General features: G+C 42.5%; 3 protein-coding genes across 4 annotated transcripts in view; 1 reads left to right on the plus strand and 2 right to left on the minus strand.

Annotated features, from left to right (window-relative positions):
- The window catches only part of slc30a4 (solute carrier family 30 member 4), an 8514-nt gene extending 7792 nt beyond the window's left edge, over positions 1 to 722 (plus strand). The window contains exon 8 of the mRNA XM_043216896.1: positions 448 to 722. Coding sequence (XP_043072831.1) covers positions 448 to 602 — 155 coding nt within the window. The 3' untranslated portion in view covers positions 603 to 722. The remainder of the gene's footprint in view (positions 1 to 447) is intronic.
- A 341-nt stretch (positions 723 to 1063) lies between these two features.
- On the minus strand, positions 1064 to 12682 carry spata5l1 (spermatogenesis associated 5-like 1). Of its 2 annotated transcripts, none has more exons than XM_043216895.1 (10): positions 12546 to 12682; positions 10501 to 11553; positions 9601 to 9783; positions 9368 to 9526; positions 9088 to 9297; positions 7709 to 7939; positions 7053 to 7187; positions 6729 to 6854; positions 5051 to 6654; positions 1064 to 1241 (listed from the first exon to the last, which is right to left on the minus strand). In XM_043216895.1, the coding sequence occupies exons 2-9, from the start codon at positions 11548 to 11550 to the stop codon at positions 6514 to 6516; spliced, it is 2235 nt and encodes a 744-aa protein (XP_043072830.1). In that variant the 5' UTR covers positions 11551 to 11553; positions 12546 to 12682; the 3' UTR covers positions 1064 to 1241; positions 5051 to 6513. The 2 variants fall into 2 exon arrangements, with proteins under 2 accessions (XP_043072830.1, XP_043072829.1); XM_043216894.1 differs by having other exon boundaries at positions 12502 to 12653.
- On the minus strand, positions 3568 to 4765 carry c18h15orf48 (chromosome 18 C15orf48 homolog). The gene is made up of 5 exons (XM_043216899.1): positions 4608 to 4765; positions 4440 to 4514; positions 4269 to 4357; positions 4010 to 4070; positions 3568 to 3790 (listed from the first exon to the last, which is right to left on the minus strand). Exons 2-5 carry the CDS (start codon positions 4479 to 4481, stop codon positions 3722 to 3724), a joined length of 261 nt encoding a protein of 86 aa, XP_043072834.1. The 5' UTR covers positions 4482 to 4514; positions 4608 to 4765; the 3' UTR covers positions 3568 to 3721.
- Positions 12683 to 12908: the final 226 nt, after the last annotated feature.

Genomic DNA, 12908 nt, shown 5'->3' on the forward strand with positions numbered 1-12908 from the left:
GACTTCCATAATCAGATCACTTTTTCAAGTATCAGAATCAGAAATACTTCATTAATCCTCAGAGGGAAACTGGGTTTGTTACCAAAATAACAATGAAAGAAATGAAAATAAATGAATAAAGTAGTGATGAGATGCTCCCAATCTCTCTCAACACACACAGGACAGCTACAATAAAGTTAGTCGTGTTCTTATCATAAAGAGTAAGAATTATTCTTCCAGCCTGAGACTTGATTTCACTTTTGGTGGGAAACCTTTGGACCTTTACAGTCTGCAAAAACACAACTCTAGTAACCTAATAAATAAGCTCCTCTCAGGTGATGTATTTATAGTAATGCAAAAGTAACGATGCATCGCTTTCCATGAAAATCTACCGCTGTGATGTAAGTGAGTTTCATGTGAAGTAATGTGTGATTCTGGAGTAATGTTTTGCTTCTGCTGTGTGTTTAGCGCCAGGGATTGTGGGTAACTGGGAGGAAGTGCAGTCAAACGCACGGCGGCTGCTGACGACGTCACACGGAGTGACACACTGCACCGTACAGCTGCAGACGCACAGACAGGGGGCGCCACAGTCCTGCTCACACTGCCTCACACACAGTGCCTAAACACACCTGTCTCTCACCGTCTCTCTCACACACACACACTGAGACACACACATACAGACGCGCACACACACACTGATACATACACACTGAGACACACACACACACACACACACTCGTATACTGATGCAAACATACACACACTGATACATACACACTGAGGCGCACACACACACAGACACTCACTGATACACACACACATACTGATGTGCACACATGCACATACACACCTACTAACGCACACACACACTGATACATACACACTGAGACACACACACACATACAGACACTCACATACTGAGACACACACACACATACTGACACACACACACACACTCACATACTGACACACACACACACACTGACACACACACACACACACACTCACATACTGACACACACACACTCACATACTGACACACACACACACAGGACGAGAGAGAGAGAGACTGGGACCCAGCAGGGTTTTAATGATTGTCTAGCAGCTTTTTCTATAATGAATATTGACCTCATTTTGATAAACCTTTAATACTGGCGTGCTCACAGCAGACCGGACTGACTTCTGTGTGTTTTCTGTCTGGACAGACGGAGGGAAGCCGTAGTGTGTGTGTGTGTGTGTGTGTGTGTGTGTGTGTGTGTGTTCTGAGGTGAATCTCATGAAAACCCGTCCGGGTCGCATTACAGTGACACCATCAGAAAAATACAAACATTCACTTGTTTTGATTGAACTGATTTTTTTTTTTTGTTTTAATCTTGGTTAATTTTCAATAATGTAATGCTTTTGGATTTACTTCCGAAGGGGTTTTGATTCTCGTTGCTGTAATTTTACTAAAATCTGCATGAAAAAAAAAGGCAGCGCAACACACACGATGTAGAAATACTTAACAAATTAACATTTCATTTTTCACTTTGAAGTGGGAAGGTGCTTAGGTTTGCATGAAAATAATGCCTTTATTTGATGTATCTTGTGAAATATGACCCGAGCGTGTTCCTGACAGCTTTCATGAGATTCAGTCTGAGATCCGACCTCACGGAAATCATTACATATGTTTGCAGAATTCCTCATTTAGCCACTGACAATCATAGTCTGACAGGAGTCGTTTTTGTGCACTTCATAGATTTGTAATCATTGTGTGCCAACATGATTCACAACAGAACAAAATAACACGAAATGTCCCGTTTTATACTTTTATTTCATTTATTTTTTTCTGATTGAATATGATTTATTTAACTGTCAATGACTGTCATCAGTATTTGGCCGTTATGTCTTTTTATTATTTTTATGGTTTAGTTTTTTTTATATTTTTGATTTCTGTGTCAGTGACGTTTCTTTATGTTTGCAGTATCTGTGTTCTGTGTGTCTGAGGATGATTGATGTTCACTGACTGCTGAAGCGCTTAAAATAACTTGAAATAAATACATTTTAAATGCCTGTAATCTGCTTTCATGTGTGTTTTTGTCTGGGTTCGCGTTTTGGCTTTATTTTTCCCTAGTCGTGAATTTATCAAGTTTGGACAATACTTAAGATCTTCATCATTTGTTGATTTCTAAGTGTGTGTGTGTGTCCTGTTTACTTTTTAATGATGTTTTCACGGGTTGTATTGTGATTTGATGACATCACGGTGAGGTGTGCTGCGGTCTCTTAGCAACAGGTGTATGGATGCTGCTGTTGCTAGGCGACGGTCTGCATGGACAGTAACTTAGTTTGAGTTCAAGTTCAGCGTGTTTCGCTCAAGGACACGGAAGATGCTGGATGAGATTTTACTCCCACAGAGGAACGAGACTCAGACAGAAAGAAAAAGTTTGCTCCGTTCATCTGAGATCAGGATGAGTGTGTCTGTAGAATGTGTCTCAGCGATGGATGTGAATGGGTGCCGTCAGAACGAGAGTCTGATAAAAACATCTCGATAATCCACAGCACTCCATCAGTAAACATCTGGAGAAGACAGAAGATCAAACTAATCCAGCGATAACATGATTTTAAATCAAATACCATAATAAAGTCCATAATAACTCTTTCCAGTAAAAGTCATATATTAGTTTAGAGCTGGTTTGTAAACGCTGCAGATTTCTCTCCTGATTCAGACCAGAACACTTTCACTAGAGGAAGAGTTATTATAGACTCATATTTGATTTAAAATCATCTTCCCGCTGGATTAGTTTGATCTTCTGTCTTCTCCAGATGTTCCCTGATGGACTGGAGCTCTGTGGATTATTATGTTTTTATCAGACTGACGGCACCCATTCACTGCAGTGATGTAATAATACATATCTCCAAATCTGTCCCTTATCTTGAACTGCCTAAGGTGCAAATTTAGTCATGACTGTAATAAAGTTTAAAATGTGACTAGCTTTTAGAAACGAACCTGAAGGTTGATGAAAACGAGCAGATAAAATTCACTCTTCATGCTTCGTGGTTTATTAGCTGTAGGTCTCCAGTTGTTTCGTTCAGAGCTCATTGTTCAAACACTTCCTGATCACATGATGAGCGACATTAACACAAAACACCGAGTCACGTACACACACACACACACACACACACACAGCACATGACAGTCGAGTCCTAACTAGTAATAAACAGGCTTATAGTGGCTGGAGAATGTGGGCTGATGGGAATGTTTATGATGATGCAGTAGATTTCATAAGGGCGTGTTTGTTTTCCTCACACAATACACACACACACACACACACACACACACACACACACACACACCTCATCAGCCTCTCTGTCACGATGTAGGCTTTGAATGAAAGCAGCTTCTGGGGGTCAGAGATCAACGATTGTTTCTCGAACATGAAGCAGGAAGTGTTTGGAGAGGCACTTCCTCTTTAATCAGATCACACGCCGATCGATGATCTGTCAGCAGGTTTGATTTATTCTCTTGTTGTTCTGTCTGAAGGAAACGAGACGGGCGTCACTGGACAGATTAACGGCTAATCCGAGAGGAATAGGTCAGAACAGGACAGATTCACTTTTAATTCACGTCATCATTTTATTTAAGTTCACATCCAGTTTACAGGCGATCTTCACAGTTAAAGGCACAGAGCTTAAAGTACATTGAGTTGAGATAGCAGAGCCAGCATCCCATAAAATGAACAAAGACGTTCAGAAGAGAGGGCCATCATTTGGTCAGTTTCTTCAGCAGCTCCAGCTCCTCCACTGGCTTCCACTGCTGGTTAATAGTTAAGAGCTGAACGGAGACACAAAGGACCTTTTCATTTGAGTTTCCAGACAGAACTAAACCTGCTTTAAATGTTTAAAATCAACATGAAATACAAAACATCTCCTCGTGTCTTAAAGGTGACGTATTTCTACTCTATCTGATGCCGTTCTACACTCATGAAGCCTAAAACAATGAATTTGATTGTGACCCGATGATAACCCATCGGTCCTGACTGATGTTTCTTACCTTCTGTGGTCTTGATGGATCTAATGTCTCCCAAGGCTCCGGGTTCCTCGTCTTGTTTAAACTATTGAAGTCAATAGATGTGATCACTGCACAGCTTCGGTAATATTAAATATGTTTAAACGGTGTTGAATATTACATATCAGACTTTTATTTTATGCCCGTTACATTTAAAACTATTTTCTCGAAGTTACGAATACAGGAAACTAATTATTAACCCCATAAATAATCTCATGATTAAAGCCCTGAAGAAGTCTCTCACATCACATCTGGTTTGGTCAGTAAGAAGTAAACCGAAGCTGCTGCTGCTCCAAGAGCTGCACATCCCACAAACCCTATCAAAGGAATCAGCTGAAATGGAGAAATTGAATTAAATAGAATTATCCACAGCAGGCTGATGATGATGATGATGATGATGAGAGGTCTTCCTCACCTCCTTCCTCTTCTTGAGCAGCTGGAGAAATCCTCCGTACATCTTTCACCTGCTACACTGAAGTTTCCTAAAAAACTAAAGTAAAAATAGATTCCATTCATTCATGTTCCAGTGAGACTCGGTTCGAGTCAGATGATGATGAAGATGATGAAGATGATGAGAACAGACCTGCTGAAGTTTCGCTGGAGATTCTGGAGCATCATTCTGACTGTGTCGCTCTTATATCGTGAAGTAGACGCGTTTATTGGCACGTACACACACACACACACACACACACACACACGCAAACTGAAAGTGAGCGCATCTTTGTTTTTAACGACCTCTGCTGGCCTGCATCACAATCTGACACACAGCAGTTAAAACCCTTATAATGATTAGATCTATGAACAGCATATTAGAATATAGAGAATATTAGAATATAGAGACATCAACCATTTTCATCGCAGACGCGTCTAACGCCGTTTCCATGACAACCACTTTCAGGTCGTCACGAATCGCGACAATGTTTCTCTTTAGGCTCCGCTTGAGGGGCCTCGCGCCAAAATAACGTGACCGCTGACGTGATGACGCAACAAAGTTTTAAACTCGTGTTTTTGTGCTTCGAGTGAGACTGTGTGTGTGTGTGTGTGTGTGTGTGTGTGTGTGTGTGTGTGTGTGTGTGTGTGTGTGTGTGTGTGTGTCATGACGCTGTATTATTATGAAAATATATTATAGAGTAACCCATTTAATCCCGCCGGTCACACTAGTGACTGTAAATAAGGTTTTCATTTATAAAGCTCTTAAAACCTTACTGTTTTAATGCACTTCCTGTAATTAAACTCAACTGAATAAGTGCAGTGTCACGTGTTTAATTTTCAGACACCAGTCAGTCAACAAAATAGCGAGCATAAGATACAAAACAATTTTAATGACTGTAGAAATATGCTGTCAGTATAAACACCAAAAGCACAATTAAAAAAACATTTTTCCACACATTTTCACAAAATAAATAATATACATATAACTATGCTGTGTTTTTTCGTCATCCTGTCCTCTCAAAGTGCATGCTAGCGATAGGTTACGAGGCGTGTAAAGATGATTGACAACGTGAGGCCGTATTTATTTTTAACTTGCGCAAATTTTGGACAAACGATCTTTAGAATTAGCCTGTAAATCATGTCCAAAACCGTCAGGATTAAAAATAATAAATACAAATAAACACCGTCTTGTAAGAGTTTATTTTGAGCTTTACATACGGTCAAACACACTAGCATGTGACATTACACTATTGATTAACATTTTACAAAAATTGAGTTGAAAATTGCGAGGTTTTCGACCAATTGTTCAGAACAGGCTCGAAAAGTGAGAATGCGCGCGAATTTCAAAAAGGCGCGAGTTTCAGAAGTTGACGGTTGGTCTGAGGAGAATCTTCAGCGGTTCATCAACAAAATCTTTCTATTTCTATTTTATTTTGTAAGTAATTCCTTGTTTTAGTTTAATGAGCATTTAGTTGTTATCTGGTTTGTTGAAAACATTTATTTCTAATATTAATTCGAGACCCAAATATTATATCCTCTATAGAGGAATATTTTTTTTGTCTCTCTATATCTCTAGTGGTCAGTTCCTATGTACACATTGTTTAAAGGACACTGTGGCTTTTTAAAATGATTATTTCAACACCATTCTAATGCTGAGTCACTTTACGGTGGTTATAAAGGTTATAAAGTTATGCATGTCAATAAGCAAAAGCAATTTGTAGTACAATTTCAGTATCATTAAAGCACTTTTGAATAAATTTCCCATTACGTTCATCTAATTTTCAGTTTTTGTGTATAACACACGGTGTAGCTTTACCGAGAAGAGAGCTTTAGAGAAACCAAACTCAACAGAGGGACGGAAAAATGCTATTTTTTGGACCAGGAATGAGGTTTGAGTTCAGAATGTTATATCATGTTTTCCTCGCAAATGATATTTTTGTTTTCCACCTGTATACTTGAAGATTTAGGAATGTGTGAAACAAGAAATTCAAAAAAAGAAAAAGTTTTATTGTATTTATGTATGCATATATATATGTATTTATATGTATTTATTTATTTTAATAGAGGCTTGAGTGAAAGCGTTGCTGGAGCTGTTCGGGACTCAGTGATGGACTCAAACTCCGAAGCGCCTTCAGAAAATACTTTTGCTTCACGCAAGAAACCTGGAACCCTTCGTCACGCAGAGCCAGAAGAGCCGCCTGAGACACACAGAAGAGTCCAGCTCAACACAGACCAGGAAACGAAGGAAGGGCGTAAGGTGAGTGCGCTTTACCTCTTTGCACAGGTTTTCCAGATCGGCTCCGGAGAAGAGCTCGGTTCGAGCAGCTAGATCCGTCAGACTCACGTCCTGATCCAGCGGGACACGTTCAGTGCAGACACGCAGCACGGAGAGACGAGCCTGTTTCAGAGAACCCACGAGAACTCAGACACACCATAGCAAATCAAAAGTGATCATACTGATCTTATTCTGAACAATACACTTGTTTTGAAACATGCACTTTAACTCATCTGAAATTTCATTTTTGTGAAATTTCAGATTTTTTGGCTCGTGTTTTGCGGCGGGGTTTAGAAAGAGAGATTATGAGCGTCTGCTCGCCTCGAGATCTGGAGGTGGAACATATATGATCTGGTCGAGTCGGCCGGGTCTGAGCAGAGCACTGTCCAGAACCTCTGGTCTGTTTGTGGCAGCCACGATCAAAACATCCTTGTTACACACTTCCTGGAGCTCCATCTGAAATATGAGACACACACAGATGCCGTAGAGTGTTAACAGCACTGTGAAAATACTGCGTTACAGCTCTATACATGCACGTCAATTTTTCATTTCCTATTTTTAATGATAATTTGCGTCGTAACATTTTTACATTTTCTGGAAGAAAACAAGAGTGTTAGCGTTCAGACACAATTTAACAGCAAGTGTACTGTAGCAGTCTTTAAAAATATTTTTTTTTCCATTGTACTTTAAGTTGCTGTGGATGAATCTGACAAATACACAATGAAATGTAATGCATCCTGATGGTTTTTGGGGCGTAATTCTTATTACTCTCAATGCTTTACAGTGTAAACAATACAATAAAACATTGGCCATCCAAACCTTTAACATTTAGATTTTATGTGTTGCTTTTTTACAAAAATAATGCATAAATGTAAATAAAATCAGCATCAATTGAAACCAGCATAACAGAAAGCAATATATATGTATTGTTCCTTTGATTTTGGGATGAGATATGAAGCAGTGACTATGTCTCTGACCTGCAGTATTCTGGCGTCGTCCTGCTCTCCTCCGTCTAACTGAGTCATCTTCCTCCCGGCGCTGCGTCTCTCCACGCTCCGGACTCCCACCCCGTCCAGCTCGGTCAGCAGAACCGACAGAACCTGCGACTGGACGCTGTGAGAGGAGCCGTCCCCTCGAGAGCCCACCATACTGTCGATCTCGTCCAGGAACACGATGGAGGGAGAACACGCTCGAGCCTGAGTGAACAACTGACACGGAGACAGGTGTGAGCTTCTACAGATACTAGTTTCAGGGCTGTGACGCGTCTCCCGTTCTCTCTTCACGATCGTGTTGGGGCCGGCTCCTGATTCTTGGTTTTTCGTTAAACTTGGTTCTGTCTGATGCTTTGACATCAAGCGTCTGACAGAAACAGTGTTTGTGCTGATTTCTTGTTTTATGTATTTCCAACACGACTATATCCTCCACTCGTCTGTCGCGGCTTTGAGCCCGTCAGGATAAATATGGGGCTCGTCAGTAAGTCGAATTTTGTTACATTATATAAATCACTCAACAGCAGACGGCCGTCATGCAACTGAACTTTTTAAATACCTTTTTTGCCAATTAATTCATCACAGGTTAACTGCGCATCAATTCTGGCAGAGAAAGTTCATTTGAAGCCATTATTACAATTTGCGAGATAAAAGTTAAATAGAAATGACAAAAAAGTAGCTTTAGAAGTAAATATTTTGATTCAACATTACATAATCATAAATAAAAAAGGATAATAAAAGCACGTCACTGTCTTAAAGGAATAGTTCATCCAAAAATAAAAATATTTTTAATGTAATATTCATATTTACTCAACCCAAAGCTATCCTAAGTGTATATGACTTTCTTCTTTTAGACGAACAGTTTTTAAAAAATATGTCCTGTCTCTTTAAGTTTGGTAATGCTGCTGGATAGCTGGGGGTTATCTCAACCTCTGAAGCAGATCCATGGGTTTTTGTAACAAAAATTGGCTGAACTTTAGTTATTTATGTTACAATTTTAAAAATAGAAATATTTTTGTTATAAAAACCCATCGAGTGGGTTGAACCCCCTTTCTCTTCAGTGTTGCTGTCTATGGAAGGTCAGAAGCTCTCCCATTTCTTCAAAAAAAAATCTCAATGTGTGTACGGAAGGACATGAGGGTGAGTAATTATTGACAGAATTTTCATTTTGGGGTAAACTAAGCCTTTAAATCGGGCGTTCGATCCTGCTTCAACTCTAATCAAACACACCTGCCTTTAATTTTCAAGCCATCCTGAAGATTAGTTGCTTCAGGTGTGTTAGATGAGAATTAGAGCTGGAGCGGAGCAGGATTGAACGCCTAAACAGAAGCCCTGAATCAGAGTCTGTGAAGCTCGGGACGTCAGACCTGCGCCAGGGTTTTCTCGGAGTCTCCTACATAAGGAGAGAAGAGCTCGGCGCCGCTGAGGGAGAGGAAGCTGCAGTGTGATGAAGATGCTGCCGCCTTCACCAGCGTGGTCTTGGCGCAGCCGGGCGGTCCGTACAGCAGCACTCCTCTGGGCCGAGAAACACCCAACCGCACGAACGCCTCGGGAAACCTCATGGGCCACTCGATACTCTGAACACACACCAATCAGCGTTACGGCATTAAACGGGAAACTAAAAGCAGCCCTTAGTCAGCCAGTGACCTGTTTGAGTTGGAGTTTGACGTGGTCTAGTCCTCCGATCTGCTCCCAGCCGATGGCTCTGAAGTCGGTCGCTCCCAGACGGCTCCTCAAACACGACGGCTGCACGCTCCGCATCGCCCGCAGGAAGTGCTGCATGGACACCGTCTCCCTCGCTTCCCCCTGAACCGCATGGATCACGAGTCAAGAGAGAGAAGAAGAGACTTCTGCTGCGGACCGAACGGAGGAGACCGTACCTGCGACTGACGCATGGCCTGCAGCGCTGCTTCTCGCCCCAGCGCGCTCAGATCCGCTCCCACGTACCCGCAGGTCATTTCGGCGACTGCGTTCAGATCCACGTCCGAGCTGAGTGGCATCTCTCCACACACACGCTTCAGAATACTGCGCCTCTGCAGCAGCGAGGGGACGCCCACGATCACCTGCAGACACGAATCAACCTCAGCCTCAGGGGCGGCACATATCTAGACACCAGATGATATATTCACACCGGCCAGAAGACAACTGTTAAACTCAACGGAGCTGGACGATCCCTGTTTACTGTTGTCCTTTTGTATTACTGACACCATTTTCCTATTTAATACCGTAAGGCGCATGGGCCCAATTTTTAAGGCGCTATATAAATAAAGGTGACTCAACTTATAAGTCATTCATAAGCAATTAAAGGGGTTCACCTAAAAATTTTAATCCTTTACTCGCCATCAACTATTATAGAGTTTCTTTTGTCTGTTCAACATGAAAGAAGATATTTGGAGAACGTTGGTAATCAAACACTTGCTTAGAAAACAATAACATGAGAGTCAAACGTCCTTTTGAGTTCAACAGAATAAAGAAACTCAAAATAAAAGTGACCCCATATTTTCACCTTTCTTCTTTCAGACGAACACAGTCTGAGTTTTCTAAATAGTTTGGTAATGCTGCTGGATAGCGGCTATTATTCTGAATTTATATTATATCCGCAAGTACTGCGACGTAAAACTAACCTACATGTCTTCGAGGAGTTATCGCATGCATGAGTTTCTGCAATATTTCTAGTATTTTGACTCAGCTAGAACGCAGAGCTCCTGCTTCTCGGCTTTGCTATGACTCGCCGAATAACGCAATAAATCCACGATTCGTTTAACGATCAGCAGAAGTACCTCTCTGTCGAACCTCCCGGGTCTCCGGAGCGCCGGGTCCAGAGCGTCCGGTCGGTTGGTGGCTCCGATGATGACGAAGCCCTGCTGGTTCCCGATGCCGTCCATCAGGGTCAGCAGCTGAGCGACGAGCCGGTTCTCCGGGGAACCGCTGCTCTCCGTCCGCCTCGGACACAGAGAGTCGATCTCGTCGATCAGCAGAACACACGGACCGTCCTCCGCCGCCTCCCGCGCCCGATCAAACACGCGCCGCAGGTTCTCCTCGCTCTCTCCGGGTCGAGAACCTGTGACCTCCGGCCCGTTCACGCTTACTAACTCTGCGCCGATGTCTCTGGCCACGCTCCGCACCAGCAGGGTCTTCCCGACGCCGGGCGGCCCGATCAGAAGCAGGCCTCTCGGGCACAGCACTCCCAGCTGACGCAGAGTCTCCGGGTAATGCAGCGGAAACGTCAGCGTCTCCTTCAGCGAGGCGTAAACCTCCTCTAGGCCGCCCAGAGGAGACCCAGACGCCTCCTGAAGAGACCTCTCTAGGTGTTTGACGGTCCGAACCTGGCTGACCTCCACACGGGTCCGAGCTGTCACCAAACCGGCTTTCTGCGAGCCCGAGTTCAGCTTCTCCACCAGCACACACCTGATCTCCGTCTGCGCCCCGGAGAGCTCCACCAAATGACCCCGGTGCACAAACAGATCCTGCAGCAGCTGGAGGACGCAGGGCTCGGAGACCGTCCGCCGGCGACTCTGAACAAACACCTTCACGCTCAGGCTGGAGAGCCTGGGGCCGCTCAGGGCTGTGACCTGTGTCTGCTTAACCTCGAGTCCGGTCAGTGTTTGAGAGCGGAGGTCCGGCGTCGAGCACCGAGCGCTGATCTGCAGGAATCCCTCCGCCAGGTCGCGCCGAGGCCAAGCGGCGCAGAGACACGCTCCCCGACGGAGCCGGATCAGAACCGGAGCGCCCAGCCTCAGACCTAACCTCGACATCAGAGCCGGACCCATCCGACAGCGCTGAGTGTCCGAGTCCAGAGCATCCCGCGGGAGAACCTTCAGGACCTCCATGACCTGCGGATGAACAAGCGCTCAGCTCGAGAACCAAAAACTAACACTGACGCTCAATCAGAACAGACAACAAGCACAGAAGACCATCCTCAACAGTCAGATATAACAGTCTTTCTCATTTGAGCACAATTTACCATTTAAAATAACTGTCCTATATGAATTTATTTTAAAACATGTATTCCAAAGCTGTATTTTAGCATCATTACTCCAGTCACATGATCCTATAAAAATCATTCTAATATTCTGATCTGCTGCTAGAAAACACTGACCATTATTATTATTATTTTTGAGCAGATTGTTTGGTTCCGGTGAACAGAACGTCAGTAGAACATCACTTATGTGAAACAGAACATTATGAATATTTTTACCATCACTTTTAATAAATCTAAAACATCCCAACAAAAGAAAGAAACTGACAAGCTTCCGAAGGATAAAGTGAATAATGTTATCTTTTTTTTTTTTTTTTTTTTTTAAAGCTTTCGATCATCCCATTTATAGAAAAAACACTTAACTGTTTAAAATAATGATGTTAATATTCAGTCAATAATGTTTGCTGATCAGTAAATCAGTATATTATGACTTCTGAAGATCACGTGACACTGAAGACTGATGCTGAAAATCGTAGAAATAAGTTACACTTTAACACACATTCAGACAGAAAGCAGTCACTTCACAGTATTCCTGCTTTTCTGTATTTTAAATTATATAATTGCAGGTTTGTTGAGCAAATAAAAATCGTTTGAGTATTTATCATAAATCATTCACTTAACAGTGCATTCATATAATGGACAACGCTGTGTTTTATTGTAGCGGTCTAATATTTACTTATGTGTTACTGCATCAAAACTAGAATGAAAAATATCAACAAATCAGTTACTGGACAGAAAAAGAAACAAAGCGCTGAATGAAGTTGAATCTAAAAGAGACTGAGATAAAACTATAAACGCTTACATCCTCATTCATATCAAACAGTGCTGCTGTAGCTGTTTTCTTACCCAGACCCGAGCTCACGGGTGAACACACACACTCACACTCACACACTCTCACACTCTCACACACACACACACACACACACACGTGCTCCGGGCTTCTTCTCCGCAGCGTCACACAGTGAAGGACACACACTGACCCCTGCTGGACCGGAGACCCAGCGAACCTTGCATTACGGTCATACAAATAATACTAACAGCACCGCATAGAAATAGCATTAAATGTTGAGTAAAACAAACAATACATTCATAAAGGAAACGAGTTACGCCAAAAGTAAATGTGTACTTTCAGAATGTTACAAAAAAAATGTATAAAACCACCATCAAACTCCAAAAACACTCAAAATCATCAGTTTTCAGCAGCGTTGC

The sequence above is a fragment of the Puntigrus tetrazona genome, chromosome 18 (assembly GCF_018831695.1).
Source record: "Puntigrus tetrazona isolate hp1 chromosome 18, ASM1883169v1, whole genome shotgun sequence".
NCBI classification, from domain to species: Eukaryota; Metazoa; Chordata; class Actinopteri; order Cypriniformes; family Cyprinidae; genus Puntigrus; species Puntigrus tetrazona.